General features: G+C 44.3%; 1 protein-coding gene across 4 annotated transcripts in view; it reads left to right on the top strand.

Moving 5' to 3' along the window:
* DRGX (dorsal root ganglia homeobox) overlaps positions 1-23,412 on the top strand; it is a 45,396-nt gene that overhangs the window by 7,848 nt on the left and 14,136 nt on the right. For 3 of the 4 annotated variants that reach the window (XM_032190776.1, XM_032190775.1, XM_032190777.1), the window contains one exon: positions 9,918-13,191. The exons of the other annotated variant lie outside the window; for it this stretch is intronic. In XM_032190776.1, the coding sequence (XP_032046667.1) occupies positions 9,918-10,180 (263 nt within the window). In that variant the 3' untranslated portion in view covers positions 10,181-13,191. Of the gene's footprint in view, positions 1-9,917; positions 13,192-23,412 lie in introns of those variants that run through there. 4 annotated transcript variants of the gene reach the window in all.

Genomic DNA, 23,412 nt, shown 5'->3' with positions numbered 1-23,412 from the left:
GCAGTAATTGCACTGACTGATGCTGCAGGTACAGGAGTGAGTCTCCTCTGGTAGATAGTAGTGTGGTTTGTGGTGAAGTTCTGTCGTTTTAGTCAGTTACCTTTAGTGAGGTCAGGTTTTGTCTCAATTTGCAAGGCAGGTGGGGTTTTGTCCTTTAGAGTTTTCTTTGCATATGCTTTTTTTAAGAGTCAAATTTATTCTAATAAATTAGTTATACACATCCTTTTGCATTATATATTACCTGGCACCATTACTGATGCCTCATCCGCTCTTTGCATGCAGTTTCCTTTGCAGTATGGTTCTGCACAACGCTAGACCTTTCTCTTCTTGACCAGTCAGTCCCCTCTGAGATCTCAAACACAGAATGTGTGAGGGGACAGGGGAGCATACAAAGCAATTCCACATTACCTTGGACCCAGGCATCAGGAAACTTGCATCCAGTGTCCATATCCTTTCAGGTTGCCAAAAAGCAGCAGTATGCATCTTTTAAAAATAAATTACCAGCTGATCCATTAGCTGTTCCTAGTCTAACAATTTCTTAGACTAAGGGTGTAGGCAGGATGAATTCAATTTATAGATTTATAGGATGTAAGGTCTCATAGCTCTGCCAAGCACAAAGTGGCACATATCTTTGCTCTATGCCCCAGTGCAGTGCAATATTTTGTGAGGAAAATTTCCTCATTTAGGACCTCCCGCTCTGAAAATTAAAGTCTTCTAAAATCTCTCTCTATGTTCCCTGGCATACCACATGCTCCTTGTGAGTATTTTCAATTAAATCAGTAAAGTCAAGGAATATTTCTGAAGCAAATGCTTGGAACTGCTGAGTTTTGCATTAAGTCCAGTGTCCTGGTCCCCGTTTTCGCTTTCTTCACGTCTTTCCAAAAAAAGTGGAAGACACAGCGTAAAGCAAGTGCAAGTTAGGTAGGTGTAGGACCTGTGATATTGAACCAAGAAAGGACCTGAGACCTAGAGCTTAAAGGATGACTGTCCACCTAAACCCTGTAAGCCTGCAGTGGCTGTGAGACTGCACAAAGCCTCTTGATCTCTGCCCTGTGACTGTGAGCTCCTGGGGCAGAGACTTTCAGCTTCTCCCTCTGGACAGGAACAGCCTCTCGGGAATAGATACAGATGGAATTCTGGGGGTGAACAAGTTAGTCACTAAAAATACAGTCCTGGGAAGCTTGAAAGGTGTGGAAGTAGGACTGTGTTTGATGAATAATTTCAGGTGGAAGTAAGGGATGCTTTTTCCCTTACAATTTACAGTTAAGCCTTTTTGAATTTAAATGTGTCAATATTTTGTTCTCACATGTTTCATGTTTTAATTTAGCTAAACTTTAAGAAAAATAATGCCAATAATTTGAAGCTTAGCAAAATGAAGTGAAAATGAACAAATTAAAAATTTGTCATGAGTATTTTTTAAGTTTTATTTATTTGGAAGACTTCCAGATTTTTTTTTTTTTTGAGATTGTACTGCTTTGCCACTAAATTGAGAAATTGATAATTTGCTTCTTTCTGCATGATAGCAGTTTTACAGCTAAGGTGCGGAAAAATCCTATTCCTGATTCTGAAGCAGAGATGATCATTAGATAGTTGCCCAGACTAAGGGACAGTCTCCCTGAAAAACTGGTCCCAGATGAAAATACAGATTTTTTATAATCTGACTAGAGATGGACAGTTATCAGGTGCATGTATATTCTCTTGATGAATGTTCTCAGCAACATCTGCAGTTTCTTGCTGAGATGCCTGGTTTACATTTCCTGTGTGAAACTAGAAATCTCTGGATATGTGCAAGGAAATGGGGATATTGGTGTGTATTGTGATTTTAAGAAATCCAGTTACAGAGTTGCATATCTGCGTATCCACCTACCATGAGCTTTGTGGAGATGCATATGCCTGTCGGCATGTTGTTACGCTTGCACAGAACTGGTGGATTGAGCTGCTCTTTTCTTCTGCAGCTACGTCTCAGTAATGTCAAAGTTTGGCTTTAGTGTTAAGAGGGAAGAATTTTGCTGTTGTTCTGTAAGGTGGCAAGTTTGATCTATACAAGCAGGGAATAACTGTGGTATCTTTCTTGTGGTATTTATGTGTGGAATACGGTCTCCTCTTTCCTTGGTTTATCTCTCTAAGTTCCCCTTTCCCTGTTTCTCCAAGATCAATTCACCTGGACTGGGACAGGGGCTGTACACAGCAGACCTGTGCTTCCATCTCCTTAGTTGACAGTGACAAACAGGACTATTTCTAAAGTGCTGCACAGACCAAAAGGGGGACAGGCATGATTCACATACCATTTGCTTTCGTATGGAAACACCAAGTGAATGATGGTCCATCTAAACTATGCATTTGAGAGCACAGCCAAGCTCACACATAGGTCTGAAGGAATAGATAATGGTTGTGGGAAGGAAGGAAAGAAAGGTCAGGGAGAGACTCAGTGTTCACAGAGCCTTTATATGGCCTCCTTTGTCTCACTCAGTTCAGTTAGATTCTTCCTTATCATTCCCCCCTTTAAGGTAGGGGCAGATATGTACAACTTCAGGTCTATTGAAGAAAAACTAACCTTACATTTAGGCAGACATTACTTGGTGTCCTTATGTATCTTAATGAAGTCTCCTAAGCATCTCCCTTGAGAATCTGTTCTCATTTTGCAACTGAAATGCTGACAGAGCTCTGCCACAGTGAATCTGAGAGTGTAGGACTTTAAACAACACAAAATCCTATCAAACTCAACACAGGATATAACATTCCAAGCTGCTGGGTTTTTGGATTGCTTAAAATTCAACAAGTGGTAAGATTTTTCCAAGATTTTTCACATTTTATTGAGGAGTTAAGTGACCAAGAGCTCTTCCTGGCATCTCTCTTGTACTGACCACGGTTTGAAACTACCAGGAATTCTTTGTGCTTTTGAAAGCCAAATAATTCCTCCGGAATCAAAGCACCGTTTCACTATCAGTGAATGCATGACCCTGCTTTCTTCTATGCAAATTTCAAATGAAATGCTGACAAAGAGGTCCTCTATGTGAATCCTGTAAATAGATACATATTCTCTCCATTGGGAGAACAATCCTGGCCAGTAAAGGGAATTGCATTCTCCAGTAAGACTGTGAAGGCTGTCTGCAAACAAAAGGCACTCTCAGCACATCATATACCACTGGGAAGTTTAGGTTGTTTTCTTTTGAGGAGACAAGATGTGCTTTGTTGGGCTTGTGAGCCAACATTTTGTTGGTGTCAGTGAGTAATATTTGACTGATGCTTTAGAAGGAGACAATTAAAATCAATACAGTGCATAACAAGTGATGATAGTGATGTAACTAATTAACAATTATTTTATGCTCTCAGGAACAGTTTTCATTCTGCCACCTGAGAATTCTCTGTCTTCAGTAAAGAAACTAATACCTCTCTTTCTCTTTCTCTGACTTTGATTGCTTGGCTTCAGCCCCAGATTTCCAAGGCTGCATAAAGTGTCTAGGGCACATGCTATCTGGATCTAATTCATAATCTAAGGATATGATAAGCACAGTTTCCCAAATGAAGTCAGTCTAGTAAAGACAAGAAATCTCAGGACAGCCTAGCAGAGGGCAACAAGTTTGCTTTTCTGCAACCCTTCAGCAGGCAGTGCTTATCTGAGTCCCATGGGCATCAATTGTAGGTAACTGCTGGATATTGCTGGAGCATGAGACTGGGTCTGCTCTGGTGACTGAGCGTAAAACTGTTCTCCCTATGTAATATGTCCCATGAACCCTGCTATCTCTAAAATTGAGATTTTTTTTTTTCTTCAAACAGCTGGTATTACCACCATAAGATGTTCTGTAAAGAAAGCAGGTCATCAATACAATAGAGATCAGAACAGTAACTCAGGGCGTAGACTGTTTCAGAAAAGGGTATATCACCATTGGGCAGTTTTTATCTGTTGCTGTTCAAGATTCTCTATTCGATAATACAACAGACCTCTTTCTTCCCTTAGGTGTCCTCTTCCTTTCTGAGGCCTCATCAGAGGCTGCTCTCAGTTGCAAGAGTCACTTAACTACCATATTACCTCAATATATATAATATTTTTCAGGAAATGCAATTTCTCACTTGAAAAATTAGCACAAGATCGTAATTTTGGTGGGATACCTGGCTTCTTACTTCAAGGTTTTATTTCTTCACCACTAGCCATAGTCAGGAAGAAGTTTGGCTTACACAGAAGAAATTTCTGTTGTTCATTACTGTTTGAAATTGTCCTAATTTGACAACTATGCTACTTCATTGTGGTGACTTTGACATTTCCATGATCTTCCAAGATGAATCACTTACTGTAAACCATGCATCTGCAGTCCATTTAGTAGATTTAATTGCAGACCTCAAATATGAAGGGAAAATACTTGTTTTATTTATGGGCTATATAACAATAGAGTCATCAGGAGAAGCTAGTGTTCTGTGCAGAGAGAGACCTCAAAGTACCTTCTTAATGGATGACAGCATGAATGCAATTCATTAATGTAGAAGATGTTATTAATGGGTGTAAACAAGAATCTCCGTTTTTTAGCGGAAGTGTTCTACCATTCTGGTGGCTGAGGCCAAAAATGTATCTGTTTCATTCCACTGAAATTTCCCCAGACCCTGTGATTCAAAGTGCAGTGTATGAGAAGAGAAATAATTACACTTGCCAGGGAATTACTTTCATAATTCACCCACAGCTCTGCTCTGTGCAAGTTACAGCTCCGTTGGTTTTCATGGCACCTCCACACCACTCGCTGCTAGAAAAGCAGGACTGCATTATGCCCATCAAAGTGGATATTCCAGGGCACCATTGATTAGGCTCTTTTCTGGTTTGTTGCTGCTGTGGTTGCTGTTGTTCGTATTAGGGAGGCTTAATTGCAGTATCCAGGGCAAAAACAAACAAACAAGAAAAGACAACTAGAGCTGTCCATCCATTACATTTGAATTCCTATTACGGAAAGATGAAGAGAATTTGCCCAAGACCTTTGGGTTAGAGAAAGACTGAGAAAGAAGTGTTCAAGGACCTGACTTACCCTCCAACTGGTGTTTACTGAACTGAAGCACCAAAGCTCTGCAGGTCCTTTGTTTTCTTTGTCATTCGGTAGTACTTGATTAAGGACTTCCTGACTTTTCTCAGCATGTAACCTTGGTAAATTCATGTAAGATAGCAAGTATAGCAAGCATGTTCTGTTTGGACAATGCATTTTCCCTAGTTTACCTGCCTTTGTGACTTTAGGGAATATAAAATTTATTAGTTCACTGCACATACTCAGACCTTGGGCAAGTTGCTTTGATTCCTTTACCACAAGTCCTCAACTCTGGCACTGCTCTACTTCACAGGTAGATTCTTTTTGGTCTTTACCACAAATGATAGAGAATACGTGGATAGTGGGAGCATCTGAGAATCATCTGAAGAAGATGGGTGCTGAGCTGTTCATCTGGTCCAAATCCTGATTAGATGAGCAGACCTTAACTTAGCAGGGCTTCCCATTGACCTCTTTTAGAGTGACACATAAGCAGCATTTAGGGTCAGATCATGTGTTTGGGAAAGGCTGTTGATATGGATGGAAAGAATGGTAAATGGTTGCAGAGCTAAGGGTATTCAAAGAACTGGTTCTGTTCTTCCAACACTTACGGACTTTACTGCCACTATTCCTGTCCAAACAGGCAAGGTTCTGGCTTCTGATTTTTTTTTTTTTTAATTTTTTTTTTTTTTTGGAACTGTACTGATGACACAAATAAAGGATGATGGAATCCACCATTTCCAGTGTCAAGTTATTCATACAAAAAGGCTCCAGCTAGAGCTAGCTCCTTGTTTGCATTGGGCACATAGAGTTCACAAGCCAAGGAGATATGAAACTATGACATTTGGACCCTGCTGTCAGCTCTGCAGTGCTCTTCCAGCCTCTGGGCAGCACAGGATGCCTTCCACACTTATCTAGCTTAAGCACTAAGAGGAACCATCTAGCACAACTTTAGCAGCCTTAGGGCTACTCTAAATTACACTGGGAGCATCTGCTGCCTCCCCATTTCAGTATTTAAGCTCATGCCTCTCTTGTTCTTCTGAACCTCTTGATTCAGAGCTCAAAAGGTTTGGATAAAGCCACCTTTGTTTTTCCTGCTTGTGCCTCAGGCTTTAATAGACACAATGTTGGCATCATATATGAGGAGCAAGAGGGAGATCCCGCTGGAATCAGCCCTCCCTGGTAAATGGCACTGTGAACTCAAGTTTTTTGTTGACCTTCCAACCCTTGTGAAAATGACTTCAGAGTTTCTGGGGAATTAGAGCTCAAGCAAACCATTGTAACTACAGAAAGCTTTATTTAAATCAAGCATAACATTTCCACTGCAAAGAAAACAGCATACAATGGCAGGTGAGGATTTTTAAATCCAAATTTTTCTTCACTTCCCTCCATGTTTAGCTTGCTGTTCATCTGTTCACATCAAATGCTGATATGCACAAATACTGCAAGAGGCAAGGAACTGAGGTTTTGTGTTTTGGAAAGACCATCTATTAAATCCTTTACACTGTTGAGTTGAAATAGAAAATAGATATTTTAAATACCCCTACTCTAAGCTGAAACTGAACCTTGGAACTGCGCAAAAGGGTCCACAACCAAAATTGTAGATCAAATATCATTACAATTGAAATGTGATGTTGGCAGAGACAAGACAGAACTAATTTAATTTTTCCTGTCAGTCTCTGTAGTAGATCAATTAAACTGCCAAGTGGATCAAATATTTCAGACTGTATTTATTACATTAAGTATTTATGTTCAGGCTGAGCATTTAAAGTATGATCTCATATAGGAATACGAGGAGGTTCAGATCAATTCAGCAGAATTTGCTCTAAGTTAATGGAAATCTAATTGTGTATTTTAATTTTGTGTACAATAGGCAGTAAGTTCCTGAAAGAAAGAAAACAGTTCCTTGTCTGTACTGTAGCAATCTGATCCAAATCCCATTAAAGAGATATCAGGCTGTGAGACGTTAGCAGAAGCTGGATCAGGCTCTAAGGCTAAAGGTCTAACCCTCACTGATCCTGATATGAGTTAGGTGCCTAAACTTTTCTGAGGGTACTAAGCAAGTAGGAACAATTCCTTCCTTCCCCACTGTGAGGTCAGGGCTACTGCAATAAGATATAAAAAAAACCACTGATGTCTGCTACATGTGGATGCATCTTTCCTGGGTCACATCCCTGTCCATCGTGGGCTGAGTGATGGGCAGATGGAGACCTTGGGCTGCTGATTCTCATGTTGTTTGTCCTGGCTTTTGTGTCAGAAAAGTCCAATAGATTTCATTGGATTTACTGCCTGCAGACATGGGCAATTGCAAAGTAGTTTCAACCCTCCTTTTGCATTCACAGGAAACAAGACTAAATCCTAGTCTTCTGTACTCTAGCAGGACCCTGGAGCAAATGACGCTAGTTACGCTATATTTTTTCAGGTGGGAGCTGTTGTTTGCCATTGTTCAGTGAAAATGCAAGGAATGGTTTATGGGTGAATTAATGCTAGAGATATCCTGGTTTCCACCACAGGTAACGCTGCACCCTCAGGCTGCAGATCCACAGGGTACTATCAGGTCTAATTATTAAGCAAAGAGCTTAGATTGGTACTGAAGACTGTTAAATATTTTATCCATCTCTAACGATGGAATGAAAATTATTCTTGGGGCCTGGAGTTGATTTCTGCTCTTTAGAAAAGGGGAAGACTCTTCTCCACCTCTCCCCACTGCCTGCTTAGCACGCAATATTCTCATTTCTGATGGAGCCTCACTCAGTTTGTATAAGAGAGCAGCAGTGCAAAGACAGCTGATGCACAGAGAGGCCTCTGTGTCCCCCAGTACAGAACCTGACCTTATGGTAGTGGGGCTTAATAGCAGTGAAAAAGATGGATTTTCTGCAACTGAAAGGCCTGCGAACTGCAGGGACTCTGAAATGCCAGTCCTCCATTCTTCCCTCTTGTTAAAACAGTGGCTATCCAGCATCCCTGAAGTGGCTGCATTTCAACAGGGCAAAAATGACTTAATGAGCATGGTTGTTGGTGGCAAAAACTATACATTGTGTTACTCAGTGGATTTTGTTATACGTCCTCCCTGTTGTCATGCCATAAAATTCAAGACTGAGCTTCTTAGTGCTAAAAGCAAAAAATGGAGAATATCAGTCAAGTAGTAAAATTTGCTTGTGTGATTCATTCGTATGCCTAAACCTGTGGAAATGTTCTGCTGATCAGATGCTCTACCAGGGGAGTATTACAAGAGTAACTATATAACTTTTTGTATAACTTTTCAGTTATATTAATAACTTTTCTCTTCCTTGTAGAATCTTTTTTTTTTTTTTTTAAAAAAAAAAAAAAAAAAAAACACAAGGAGTATTTTCTCCTGAACCATACCTGCAGACTTTTGATTTCTGACAATTGCTGTTGAGAAGTCTTGCCAACATCCTAAAAACAAACAACTCTCAGCCTTCATCCCTAGCAAATGGGTGCTGACCCATTGCTATCAAGAGCAGAAGTGTAAGAGAAAGACTACCTGCTCCCTGCAGGCTATTAGAACCATCACTTAGTCATGAGCCATTTAACTCAAATATTAACTGCAGAAATTAAAGGAAGTCCTTGGCTTGGAAAGATCAGAGGAAGACATTGTGTCAGGTTGTGTGCGGCCGCGCTGTTGCCTGCTGGGGGGTTGCATATCAGCTTCTGCCAGGGGCATAGAAGAGGATGTAGACTTTATGTGATCGCTGAGACCCCTGGGGAGAATGGTTTCCCCCAACATTTCTCACCAGAGAGCAAATCAAAATGGTAGCTCAGCCACGCTGCCCTGCCTCTAGTCCCCACTCTGACACATTCTGCTCTGTTCAACAGATGCATCTAAGCAAGGCACTAGGGTGGCTTTTTGGATGGACTGCATGCCCTGCCTAGGGCTCACCCTGGACTACCAGGAGTCTCAGCATTATCACAGATGAGCCAGAGTGGTTCAGCTCAGGCAGGTAGCTGGTGGAAGGAGAACTGCCCCTGGCAGTGGGGTGCCTGTGATCCTTTTGGCTTAAAAAGGCCCATTTCACACTCTCTCCAGTGCTTTATTGCCTGCTTGAGACAGCCTGTGTATCTTAGATGCCAGGTTGGAGGTGGTCCAGCCCATCCTTCCTGATGGGACTCTAAGCCATCTCAGCAGCAGCAGCTTTAGGAGGCCTTGGTTCACTTTTGGAGGCCCTCCTCTTCGAGGCATTATCCCTAAGCAGCACAGAGTTTGGCTGGTGAATATAGAACAGACTGATGCAGGTAGATGTGATGCCAGTAGCTGGCAGGGCCTCACCAAGAAAAAAGCTGTCTCATCTTACAGTGAGATAGGAGAAAGCCATTAGTTCCTGTGTAATAACCGGGATAGTTTCACATTTTTCTCTGCAGTAATCTTTTAGGTGTAGATAAGTGGTGGAAGCCCCATACTCACCCAAGGAATGCTGCTACCCAGATCAATCAGACTTGTGGAGCTGGATGGCAGGAGATACCTCCAGCATGGGGCTAATCGTGCTGCAGAGCAGCAGCTTGGGGTGAGAACTGGGGACAAGTTTAACCTTCCTTGTGGGGAGATCTCATGTGATACAAGTTTCACTGCTCACTTCTGAGTCTGCTTGCCCTCACTTGCTCTATTTGTCACCCTGGATGTCTCACAACGTAGGATCCTTCTCAGTAGGCCTCAGTAGCAGGATTTGGCATCTACATACCCACCTAAGGCCAAATGGAGATGGGACTTTTGCCATTTGAGACCCCAACCCCATCTCTGTCCTCTCTAGGTTGACCATTGAGGGAAAGGCACCACACAGTGTGACTCCAGCAGGTATGGGTCACCCCGTCTAGGTCAGAGAACCACCCCCACGAGGACTCCCTGCCGGTGGGACCATCTCTCCCCCAGCAATGACACTGCCTTGTCTCCTTCCTCCCCAGGGAGCCCGCTGTGCTCGTGCTGCGTTCCGGACCCTATGGGCCTCTCCTTCCTGCCCACCTATGGCTGCCAAAGCAACCGCACTGCCAGCGTGGCCGCGCTGCGCATGAAGGCCCGGGAGCACTCGGAGGCCGTGCTGCAGTCTGCCAACCTCCTGCCCGCTGCTGGCAGCCCCGCACCTTCTGCCAAACCCAGCCCGGAGGGCAGCCAGGACAAGCAGCCCTCTCCAGCCAAGGAGCACATGGAAGGGGAGAAGAGCGTATGAGGCTGGACCGGCACCGGCCCTGCGGCTTGAGGCAAGGAACCCACCGCCCGGGCTTTGCCACCAGGGGAACTGCAGTGTGGCCGTGACACAGCGGGACATCACAGGGCCAACAGGGAGGGACCTGGCAAGTCTGAGTGGCCTCTCTGGCTGCCTTTCATGCACCTCTGCTTCTCTTGTGCCACTGTAGGTTCGTTCTCCCGATTTATCGGCACTATCTGTGTTTGGAAATACTCTTGAAACTGTTTTTAGCTCCTCTTCCACATCCCAGGAATGCTGAAATGCCTGGGACCCTGGTTTCCTCCTGCACATCTCATCTCGCTCCCCAGGGCTGTGTATCTCAGCAGCATGGCAAACCCCAGACCTTTCTGGGGCTGTATCCCATGGGGGCTTGGAGCCATCTTCACCTGGTTCTGACCTTCCCAAAATCAAGCATTACCCTTTTAGGGAGCAGAGCTGCTCCTCAGGGGGCCACCACCACCAGTAGCCCACCATGCTGCATGAAATGGGGGCTGGCAGCAGGGCAGCGCTGCCAGATACAGGTTCTGGGGCAGCAGAGGCCTCCAGGCACCATTTAGCCCCACCCTACACAGATGAATGAATGTGCAGGTATTCAACAGCCTGGCCTGATGTTTTCTGACATCTTTTGACTTCAACCAAATCTATCCCAGGCAAGCCAGGTGTAAGAGAAGAAAAAAAAGAACAAAACTCTTCATAATTTTTCCTTTTCCCTTCCTTTCCCTGAAAGTCAAACTTTCCACAGAGTAGATTACTGGGAAATTGCAGAGATCAGCTTACCCATGAATAAAATCCTTGCACTTGTCTCTATGTGAACATTAGTCTTGCCATTCCCTGGGTTAGACTTAAAAGACACACAACTCCAGAGCAGCGCTCAGAGCTTCAAATGGTAATGCTGGCATTTTAATGGAGAGTGCAGTTATGTCTAGATCTGCACAAAGCTGGGGGTATTTTAGTGTCATTCTCTTGGAAAGAAAGACCTGAAAGCAAAATCATCCTGCATTGCAATACTGCAAATATGTCCTTGCATGTTGTGTTTTTAATAAAGAGGAAATAAAGCTTGGAAGGATATTCCTTTTTGCCATCCAAATTCAGACTCTTTCATTCACTGAAGTCTGGTTGGAATAACTCTAGATATGCATAAGTCTTAATTATTATACAGTGGACACAGTGCAAAGGAGAAATTGATGCCTCAGGAAATACTATTTCATCTCTGACCCAAAACTTCCCAAAGCAAAGTCGAGTAAGATCAGATGCTCCAGGGCAGGTGTTGTAATCTGGGGTGCCCCACATTTATTTCATGGGTAATGCAGATACAGATTTAAGCTTGGTGATACGGACTTGCTTTTCTCAGTTGCCTTTTGCAGATTCCTTAGAATTGTCCACAGATGTCCCTGGAGAAAAGAATGAAACCTTGATCAAGTAATGTGGAAGCCAGTGAAAAGATTCCTGTCAGCTCCGAAGGTCTTCTGAGCAGGTCCTTTGTGAGAACAGTGCTCAGGTCTGTCCTGCTTCTAACAAGAATCCATTACAGACCAAGGAGAGGTGGTGTTTATCCCAGCGGTTGATTTTGGCACAGATCCTCTCCTAGCAGAGCCTGTAGGTTCCCATTTAGCATTTCAGGTCTTTTTGCCACTCCCCATCCAGGGCTGACCCCACAGGTTGTGCCAAGGACCTCCTGCAATCCATGGTGCACACCCTTTTGTGCTGGATTGCGCTCAGCTTCTCACAGAGTCTGAGCTTGATGATGTGCTTGGAAAGACAGCCCTAAGCAAGGTTGGCAGCAAAAATTTTGCCCCCCATCCAAGTAATCTCAGCCCACAAATGTCACAGAACCTGGGACTTCTCCAGGGCTCACAGGAGCCTCTGGTGGTGCACACCTACCTTTCTCCAGGAAGGGCATGGTGTCACATCCCATTCAAAGGGTGGAAGCTCTGGTCTTCAAGGGATGGCTTGACAGCACCAAGTACCTTCATTGTGCTGGGAGTGAAGGGTGCCAGGCATCCCCCCAGGGTGGGATTCATTTCCTCTGGACACGAGCCATCAGGGAGGGCAGCACTGCATCTGTCCTCAGGCCCAAGTACAACAAAAACACGGAGAGGGCCCACATCCATCAAATGGAGTCAATTTGCTTTACATGTGTCACACTGTGTGCTTTTTTTTTCTGGCAATCCTGAATTGTCCTAATCGCAGAAGTGAACATGCAGCAATCTGTGTTCGTTTGGTGTGTTCTAGCTTCAGGAGCTGCACTGCTGAACTGTAAATGGAGACTGTTTCCCTGACTGCAAATTATGGCTTAGTTTGAACGACAGCAACAACCTTTTTCTTCCACCAAAATAAATAGATTGCTATGTGCTTTGTTGCAGGGGGCAGTTGGAGAAGAGAGAATGACTGGTTTCTTAGTGATTGTCCCAGTCATAATTTGTTTTTGAGATTTCCATGGCCCCCAAAAAAAGATTAGAAAAAATAATTCCACTCCAAAGAGGCAGGCCCAACTTCATTTCAACATAATTACCTTGCATTCAGTTGAACTTCAGCCCTTCTGTACACTAACTCTTCAATCTAATTGTTTGATTAAACTCGTATTTCCTCCAGAAAGGTACATAAATAAGTGAATTGTTGAGCAAATTAAGAATACTTAACAGCATTGCATCTGAAAAGTAGTTACGCTGATTAAATTTTCTGTCCTTGAGGATTTTCAGGAAATTACTTTTGATCGTCAATAACACAATTAAGTAAACTACACGCACATTAGCATGAATAATTGATAAGAAATTATGTATTACCACGAAGCACTGATTTAATAATTCATGATGCGACACTCTAGTGACTGTGCAAAACTGGATAACATCGACAAGTCTGCCTGATGTTGCTGGAAATGCTGCAATTACAAACAAGTCCATAGTTTTGTTGTACAATAAAGAAAAGTATCTGATGCATGCTGTAGTTTCTGTTTGTTTAATACATGAATAAATTTAGAAAGAACACCCTGAAAAGTTCCTGTCCTGTTTTCATTCAGATCAATCCCTCTGTCCAGTTGTCTCTGATGACTGTCCAGTTCTGCTTAGACCACAGGGATGTTGCAGAGTAATGTTGCAGATGTTGCCCCAGCTGCAGCCTGAGTGTCTCACAATCTGCAAAATAAAGGGGCTCCAAGTTTTGCAGAGCTTCCTTGTACGAGCAAAGCTGCTGTAGCCTCTCCAGAAGCTGGAGCTCAAAGCCTGTTGGACTCTTCAGTCTGTACTGTATCTGTGATTACAATTGTTCAGTATGATTTTGTGGGTTCCACAAAAGTCAGCCACAAGTGAAGCACTCGGATTTGTACATTTTGAGACTGCACGACACCCTGTTAAACCCTAGACCAATTCACCAACAGGTCTTTTAGCTTCTCTGGTTGCAGAGCAGGGGCACAAGAGCAAGAGTAAAACTCAAGAGATGTGTCTCAGTCATGCCCTATTCTTGCCACCAGGCCCTGCTCCGTTCCAGACACAGTGCACAGGGTGAATGAAACACCTGCCCTCTTCCTGTGCTGTCATATATCAGGGCTGTGCCACTTAAACCACTCCTGTAATGGCCATCTCGGTAACTCTGATTAAGCCTGGCATTTAAAAGTTTATAACTCAGCTATAAAAAGCCACTCAGGCTGAACCCCAGCGTGTGAGGCCCTAGCCCAGGGGGATGATTTACATGCAGACTATTCCGACACCAGCCTGCGTGACACTTTTTCAGTTCTGTGATGGAAAAATGGAAGCCCAAGGTATGAGGGACAGATGTAAGACAAAGATTTTTTCGTAATGTCTCACTGCATTCATCACTAGATCCCATGCAGTAATTCTCAGCATTTCCAGACAGGCATAAGCCAGGTGCAACGTGAACAGCCTCTGTGCAAGTGTCACTTGTGTGATTTTGGCAAAGCATCTCCAGTCCTAGGCTCTTTCTTTCCTCAAGCAGTTGCAGACACCCACGGAGATCAGACTTCCTCTCATCTCTACCCTACATGGGCCAGCTCCCAGCTCTGCTGCCTCTGCTCCACAGTTCCAACTCTGCCCACACACAGCTTGCAGAGCCTGTTCCCTGCAGCACATTGCTCTGGGTTTGTTAATGGGGCTGGTGCAACACGCTGGGCCTTGGGGCCTTCTCTACGAGGCTGCATGCCATCCTTGCAGCCCTCCATGTGTTTTCTGCCTTGTACATCTGTCTAGGCCTCCTTACGCCAACCCACATTATAGCAGGAAACGGGAAGCAGCGAATGCACCTTTGCTCAGTTATGCCGTAGGCTAGTGCTTCCCATGCTGCATGCTGGATAGTAATGAGATTGTTAGGCTAATTGGCTCTTTATTAAGAGTATTATTTACAATGATGCTGAAGGCCATGTGCACGCAGAAAAAGATCTTGGTATACCATCAAACTCTTCCCTCTTGCCATCAGTGCCATCTCCTCTGTGCTCCCTCCAGGCTGCCACCCCTGGCAAGCTGGGGATGGCTTTCTCCCCACCTCCTGGGGGGCTGCCCTGTCCCACTTCAGGGCCAAGGACAAAAGTCTGTATCTGCAGGCAGTTAGTGCTTGCTTAAGCGAGAGCTGCATTCACTAGGGCTGTGTTTGTCACTCCTCTCCCCTGGAAGGCTGAAATGAGGCTTTCCTACAGCTCTAAAAACCAACATGGGGATCTGAAGACATGAGAGCCAATGCTGAATGCTGTCAAGCCCTCCTGTGCAGTCAGGGCAGCTACTCTCCCAAACTTCAGAGAGCAAATAAAAGCCTCAGATCATGTCTCCTCCTCCACCAGCACGCTCCCTGCCTCCCTGCAGCAGAAACCAGCCGGGGCAGTGCGGGAGGAAGTCATTTGCTGCTGGGCGGACCACGAGGGAGCAGAGGATGGAGATGAAATGCTTGTGGTATGCTTCTGTGGCACATTCTGCCTCTAAAGGAGCTGCCACTCGATAAAGATCCTGTTGCGCCTGATTGTCCGTGCGGTGGGAGCAGCGTGTGAACCGGGGGAAGTGAGAAGCCTTGAATTTATACCCGAGCTTTGAGTACATAATTCAGATCTCTCTGCTGAAGACTCTGACACCCCTACCATAAATAAAAGAGCAGCCTCTTCAGTAAACAATGCTTTATTCTTTCCAGTTAAAAACTTCCTTTTCACTGCAGTGAAATATTGACTTCAGGGAACTGTGTTACCGCAAAATACCATCTTTTCCTGATACCAACCAATGAAATTTTTACATAGATCTGGCCTGTGAGAATGAAAATCCCTTTGGCATATAGAAAATCTAGTCTTATTTGAGAGTGATGTGTCAACAATATTTTAATAATCCAACCACAATGTCCTTACTGCTTGCCCTGAGCTCTCTGCCATGAGACAAGTAGGTGCTGGTCTGCTATCTCAGACGTCTGAGCATCATTTTTTGGAACCGTGACAGGTCTCCTTTGGTAAACAAGTAACAGCTAAAACTCACCAGAATCTAAAATATTGGCCTGCACAACTCTATCAGTATTTAACCCTGATGGTTTCTTCTGCAGCCACTGCTTTTGCAATACTGCTGTAACATATATAATATGAAACAGAGAAGGAAAAAAAAATACTGCCACCTGAGTCATTTTAGCCCAGAAGAGTTCTCTCACATGCAGAGCAACAAAATGAAGCTCTTTTCTGCAAGCTGAATCACTTCCAGCCCTAATTCCCCCCCAGCTCTGTTCTGATGGGGCTGAAAGCTGGGGCCTGGGCAAATACAGCTCATTAGCTGCCAAGGTCTATTCTGGTATACAGGTTCATGTGTACTCTGGGCCGTGCCCTTCAGCTCAGGTTGGGACCATGGTTTCAAGATCTCTGCTGGTGTGGTCAGCAAGTGCATCCTGAGAGCAGCCCTAGGAAGGCCATCGGAAGGCAGCCCTGACACAGCCAGCCTGAGACACTGGTCCTTGGAAGCCAGGAGTAAACTTGTTTCTGATTGCATTGTGTTTGCTTTGTCAGGTGAACTGGTTTACCTTTTGGTTCTTCTGCTTCAGAATTTTTGTTTATTAAACTCCAGCATTCGGTATTGTCCCCAGAGACTAACACTTGCTATAGTGGCAAATTTATTAGGCCTCCCCTAGCTATTGAATCAGCTGAGGTTTTTTATTATATACACACAGCTTCTTTACACCCGCATGGTACATGAGCCGATGTGTTAAATAAGATCCAAGGGCCATTAAATGAAGAAGCCCATCTCTGCAAAGAAGACTCCCCAGGAACCTGAGCTGTGCCTGTTATATCACAGCTGGCTCACCCTTGCTCCGTCGTGCTGGCTGAAGCCATCAGGCTTTGGCAGATGCTTGAGAACTGAGATGCAAGATGCTGATGTGATCACCAGTCTTTGGCACAGCAAGAGATAGGAGTGTCCCTGGGAGTTGTTCATTTTTATTAGAAATTTTTCTGTAGCACTGTGCAAGAAATAGGCTGCTGGCAGGGAAGGAAGACCTACAGGAGAATGAGGCCGATCCTCTCTCCTCCGAATCATTTCTCCTGTTTACAGCTAAACCTAACTGGGACTGAGTCAGGAGTTCTCCAGGTAGGATTTCACAGTCACAGTCCAACAGGGGTCAGAAAGGAAAGTTTTAAAATCCCACTCAGGAAGCCGAACACCTGAGGACTCCCCCTGTGGGGTTGAACCCAGGAGTCATCCAAATCCACATTGCAGCTTGTTGCTCAGACTAACCAGCAGCAGCCAGGCATTCATCTGTGTGTATGTGTGGGGGCAAGGTGTTAGCAAACCTCAGCCGCATCCCTTTTTGATGGGCTTTCCCTCTAGAGGGCTCAGGACTCGCTTTTAGAGGAGTGCACAGTGTTTGTCCCTGCCCTGCTCTGAGCCTGTGCAACACAGCTCACGGCCTGTGGCCAGGCTGAAAGGGAGGGAAGGAGGATCAGTTCTTACTCAGCATGTAAATAATTTTTTTCCAGTACAGACCAGCCAATGAGGATATCTCTTGCTAAGAGGTCTCCTCTAATAACCGCCTCCATTCTGTGGGAGCCTTGCTGTCCCCTCAGTGAGGGCTCACAAACCACCCCTGTGTCACTCTGCTGCCCCATGCCACGCTGCCTTGGCTGCATTGCAGTGTCACGAGAGAAGAGGAGCAGTACATCTGAAGATACAGGTGACGCTGGTTGTCCCACAGAAATGGATCACAAGATTTGTGGAGAAATTATTTTTTGAGGTAGTGGTAGTTGGATTCGATAAGTTTTGTTAAAATGTCTTAGGTCTGCTGCTCTGCACAAATGTCAAGTGTCTAGAGAGATGCTGAGGCTGGGAAGCTTCTTGTTTATGGGAAACTCTGGAAACCTTCCAATTTCTATCCAGCTCAGATCAAATCAAGCTTTTTGAAAAATAATCCAGTGAGTTAAGAGCTATGGTTTTGCACCATCTGTATGAATCAGCTAGATACAAATAAAAATGACTTCAGTGACACCAGTTCTCCTCTGTTCTACAATACATCATTTGCCACACACTGTGAAAGCAGGAAAGGGATGAGCAAACAAGAGTCATCATTATTAATTAGATTTTAGAATCTCATTAATGAGCCAGGAAAGAGGAGCCAAGGTCTTGGAGACACCTTGCTCCTACCCCCACCTCGTGGGAAGGCAACATCGTGGTCTTGGTTCCATAGTCTTTGTGTCTGGAACATGTACATGCCCAGACGAAATAGCTCCTGCACATCAGGGTGGATGTATCTGGGCACCGCTCAACAAGGCTCATGAGAAACCTGCTACAGAGGAGTTGCATTGGTCAGATTTTTATTTTATTTTTATTTAATTTTTTATTTATTTTTATTTTTATTTTTATTTTTACTTTTATTTTTATTTTTATTAATAACAACACCTGCTAAGAACACAGCTCTTATGTCCCTGTCTCCTTCCTCCCCTGCTTGTCTGTGACCATCTCTTTCCTAGCTCAGCTCCTAGCATTTCTGTCAATGGGAGGGGGGAGAGCTGGGGTAGAGAATTAAGAGTGAGTGAGGGCTTAATTTTATTAGGGCTGGATTTAATATCATCTGTAATAAAAAGCACACACCAGGTTCCATGTTGCTCTATCTATGATGTCACAGGCTTCCTCCGGCTCAGCCCTATCGGGGTACATGGCCTTGGCCTACAAGGCTGTTCCAGCACCACCCGTAGCATGAATGCAGGCACACATACAAAGCCTTTGTTTTACCCCTTGGGTTACACTTATTTAGAGGGTGGGCTTCCTGCCATGGTACAAAGCCGATGAAGCCCTGCTGCCTGAAGGCGTGCTTCAAGCGCAGTGTAAATGCACGATTGCCCTTACATCAGCGCCACTCTCACAGCACAGATGTGGCCAGAAGCTTTTCAAAGACCAGGCTGTTGTTTGGGCTTTTCAGATGAGAAGCTTAAAAATTGACAAGTCTAAACCACGTGGTTAGTGTCCTGCTGAGTACGATCAGATAACCTCACTTACTATACTCCAGGGATGCAGATATTGCACACCATTAAACATGTCTTGGATGCCCAGAAGGATATAAAACCACAACCGAGTTCCTCTACCACTTGAAAACACGGTTAGTTAGCAGCAGGAATAGCCCCCCAGCATTAATAACAAGATGTCCTCACAGAGCTGGTCTCACGCAGCTGTACCCAGAGACAGGGACGGTCCAGCACAAGAGGGAGCTTCGCAGGGGCTCAGCACTGGCAGCCGGCGCTGGGAGCCTTGTCTGGGCCTGGGTCAGGTGCTGTTTCCCCCTCACATGGACATTTTGGTGACAGCTCTTCCTCACGTCAAACTGGACCACAAAATTAACGAAGCCAAGACAATTTTCAGTCCAGAAAACCACAAAATAACAAATCATTTTGTATTATTGGAAATATTTTAAGAGACTTGAATGCTTTTCCTCTAGTTTCATTTTTTTTTTTTTTTAAATGCATAATTCTTAATGAATGCTTTCTTTAAAATTTTATTTCAAGCCAAAAGAAAGGTTCAGGACTGTTTGCTTACACATATATGTAAGCAAGTAGAAAATGAGTCAAGAAATTTCTCAGCTCAGAAGAGAGCAGCGGACAAACCCAAATGTGGGCAGGAGGCCGAGGTTTGCGGCCCACAGGGCAGGTATCAAGGCAGCAGTACAAGGTACATGTAGCTGTGTAGTTAAGCAGGGAAGTTTGCTGCTCTTAGGAAACTGTTGGGACCGGCATGCTGTGCCAGTAGGTTCCAGGGCCAGCACTTTAGCTGGTATTTGATCTTGCTTGGTTTATGTGAGGGCTCAAGTGGCTGCTGATTTGAGAGGTTTGCCTGTCAGCTGAACTGGCGCTGGGGCCGGTCATGCTGCAGGGTTGGAGTGCTGGGGCTGAGCTCACTGCCAGGAGAGGTGTTTGTGTCTCAGGCTGGCGAGGCAGTGGCTTCATGGAGGGGAAGGGCAGTCGCTTGTTCCTCCAACACACCAGACAGAAGGATGGGGGCATCCCAGGTACACCCTCCCCCCCCCCCCACCCCCCATTCCTGGATGAGAATATGGAAAGAGATAAATATTATTCCTCCCTGGACAGGGGAACGTGCCCAGGGTACATGGGAAGCCCCAGGGAAAGTGGAGCTCCCTTGGGACAGACCCTGCAAGTAACAGGACACGCAGATCAGCAGGTGGGAGAAGGAAAGGACAGTTCAAGGCCACTGTTTAGATCATGTCCAGACATTTCATTATAACATAAATACTATATCTATAACTATATATAGACATGTAGACATACATAGATACATCTATATATAAGCCTACATCCATGTATCAAAGTATTCTCAACAATAAGATTGTCTTATCTTATAATGCAATATGATACTCTCCTATAATTTCTTTCCAACTTTTCCCTGTTGGAGAAGCCATTGCCAGCTTTGACACCAAATAATTCTGAAATGTTTCCATCCACATTCCTTGGGAAGGGATGCAGTCCCAGGAGACCTGATCCAGGCAGTGCTTGCCAGAAGAAACTGATTCTGCTACTGGACTTTCAGCAATCTTGGTGCAGTCACAGAATGAGTCTCCCTTGGCCCAGATTCATTCCATATCCTCTGCAGCTTATCAGTGCTTGGAATAGAAGGAAGGATCACTGCTTATTTGGGAGTCTGACCGTGCCATCTGTGGTCTGCCAATGTAAGAAAGATCCTGAACAAGGCCGCTCAGGTTTGCCTGAAACACTCTGTGTCATTGATGACTACACCTGCTGTTAACTAGCATAGCAAAAAAAGCAGGGTGCCCTTTTTTGGTGCTTTGAATGCTGTCATCCCCTGTGCCAATTTTAAGAAATTGGAGGGGCAGTTGAGAGACGATGAGGCTCTGACTGAATGCCAGTGGGTGGGAGTGGGTACACACTGGGAATTCCAGAAAAAGGGAGTCTAAGTGAGCATAAGGAAGAGTTTGGGCTGTATAGGGCAAGACTGACTTTGACGAGCCCTGGCTTTTGAGTGTATCCCAGGTTTGAACATTTTTGGCTTTTTGCCAGAGTTCAACTTCTTTCTGTTGCCAGAAAGATTTCAAAGATTTTCAACCCTGCATCTCAGAGCATATTCCTCTTTTCTTTTCAAAGTACTTCAGGTCTCAATATATTCATCTTTGCTAGTGGACTTTGACATGAGAAGGTGCTGAATTTTTAGCATGGCAAGCTGCTTCCCCAAAGACTTGAGTTAAATCTGCTTTAATAAAAACACAGAGCTTTAAGCAATTGGGACATAAATGATTTCTCTTCTGCACTATTGAAATGCTGCTTTCTAAGTATGTTGAGTAGCATATTAGAAACAAGTCTCTAATTGCCCATAGAGTACCGAAGACCTGACTACCTAATGCAAAAAATCAACATCATGAAAACTTTGAGAATATCAAAAAGAAGCAGGGGAAGACCACAGGTCATTTTCATCCATTCCCTACCCATTTAAACCCCATAATTACATTATTATATTTAATACCAGGGGACAATGGTGAATATAAGATCATCATAAGACCAGAATAATCAGCCTAAAGACAAAATAAATTAATCATTGACCTCTGTTGTCATAATGGGCATTTCACAAAAATAAATAAATAAATAAATAAAATTAAAGTTCAATTTACTCAAGTGTTCCATGTTCTTTCTGTCTCCTGTAAGGCTCTGAAACAGCGTTTCCTTAATAAAAATGACTGATGATGCACATCAGTTTCTCCAAATTACACATTTGTGTGCATTCACTAGAGCCCATGTAGCCCATCTCATACAATATCACCAGCTTCTGATGCAGCTTTGAGTGAGACTGAAGATCAAACTTACAGGTCTTTATTTTCTCAGGAAGGAAACAAATTATACCCCCAAATACAGATATGCAAATCTGTCAAAATATTTCTGGTAAATCATAGTAATCTTTTCTGTTTATGCTCTGTTATAATCAAATTACAGTAACATTTTCGTGGTCAGTGAGGACTGCTTGGCTTGTCATGGTTCAAGGCAGGAAAGATCTGAATGAAATTGCCAGTCTGGACAAGGACTGAACTGAAACCTCTTTGAGAAGAGTCTCAGCTGTGTTTTATAATGCATCAAACAATAAGAGAAATTGAGGAGAAATGCAAAACCATCACTTTGGGAGAGCGCATATAGTCCGGAGGAGTGGTTGGTAGTGACAAACTTGAGTTACACCAAACTAGACACCTGGTAACTTGCAGGACAGGGAGGTGTGAAAGCCTTTCTGCCTGTGGGTGGTGGCAGGAAGGCCACCTCTTCCAGAACTGCTGGCCCGGCTTCTGGCACCTCACCGCAGGGCCAATGGCCAGGCCGTGGCCCTCATGTGGCAGGGTGGTGGGAAAGATAGAGGAGTGCTGGCGTGGGGTGTTCCTGCCCAGCCTCTGGCTCCCCCTCTGTAGGAGGGCTAGAAAGCAGGAGGAAGTCCTGCAGTCATCTCCTAGACCTTTGATTGTATACCACACACACACACTTCTCCATTGTCGACTGTTTCTGTGGGCATGGCTGGAGATAAAACTACACTTAGATATAATTACAATGAAAAAGCTGACTGGAAGTCATTCCAGTATTGTAAAATAACTCCCATTTATTTGGTTTATTAATTAATAATGACACGTTTTCTTGGAAAAAATGGTTTAGGAAGTCCCTGAACACACAAGGAGATGCTAAAATCCACACATGCAGGCCATTTCAACTAAACCACACTCTCTCAAACAACTGCAGCATTTCTCATGAGGAAAGCTGAGCTCCTGGGAGAGAGCCATGGCTGCAGGACAGCAGTCCACATCTGCTTTGTGACAAGGGGAGTGAAAGGTGTTGGGGCTGCCCCAGAAAGAGAAATGTTCAAAGAGAGGTGGTTCAGGGCCAAGCTGAGGGATACCTGGGACTCTCCCTGGGCCTGTTTGCCTCTGTCATGCCTTCAGGGAAGATCAGCCATTGCAACCAAGTTTCAGAAATGCAGCATGCAAAAATGGCAACTGCAAGAGAAGGGAGCAGTGAAAGCAATGGCTCCTTACAGTCTGCTGGGCTTCCTTACACACAGAGCTACCATAGGCTCCTGCAAGGCAGAAACCAGCTTAGTTTGCCTAGACACCTTTATTGTGTGATTTAATGTCATGGTCATTGGCATTATCACAGAATCACAGAATTGTCTAGGTTGGAAGAGACTTCAAGATCATCAAGTCCAATCTCTGACCTAACACTAACAAGTCCTCCACTAAACCGTATTGCTAAGTTCAACATCTAAACGTCTTTTAAAGACCTCCAGGGATGGTGACTTCACCACTATCCTGGGCACCCATTCCAATGCCTCACAACCCTCTCAGTAAAGAAGTTCTTCCTAATATCCAACCTAAAACACCCCTGGCGCAACTTTAGCCCATTCCCCCACGTCCTGTCACTAGGCATGTGGGAGAATATGGAACAGTGCTTATGGAACTGTCTTGCTGGCTGTTACACATTTCCCATAGTTTCCTCTCCCAAAGAGGTCAATTCACAGCTGTTATTTTGTCCATCTGACACAGATTTCCCAAAGCAGAAATTAAAACAAAAACAAAACCAAGAAAACAAACACACAAACAAACAAAAAAACAACAACAACAACAAAAAAAAAAAAACAGAAACGGACGAGGAAAGGTAAATATTTGTTATTTGAAAAGATGTAACTTGGCCACCTTTTAATGCACATTTTGTGTTCACCAACACAGGCATTACTGCTGTCTTCTTATAGCAGCAGCTTTATCGGTACATATAT

The sequence above is a fragment of the Aythya fuligula genome, chromosome 7 (genome assembly GCF_009819795.1).
Source record: "Aythya fuligula isolate bAytFul2 chromosome 7, bAytFul2.pri, whole genome shotgun sequence".
Classification (NCBI taxonomy): Eukaryota; Metazoa; Chordata; class Aves; order Anseriformes; family Anatidae; genus Aythya; species Aythya fuligula.
The sequence above is the reverse complement of the archived record's forward strand: the minus strand, read 5'-3'. Positions and strand labels throughout refer to the sequence as shown.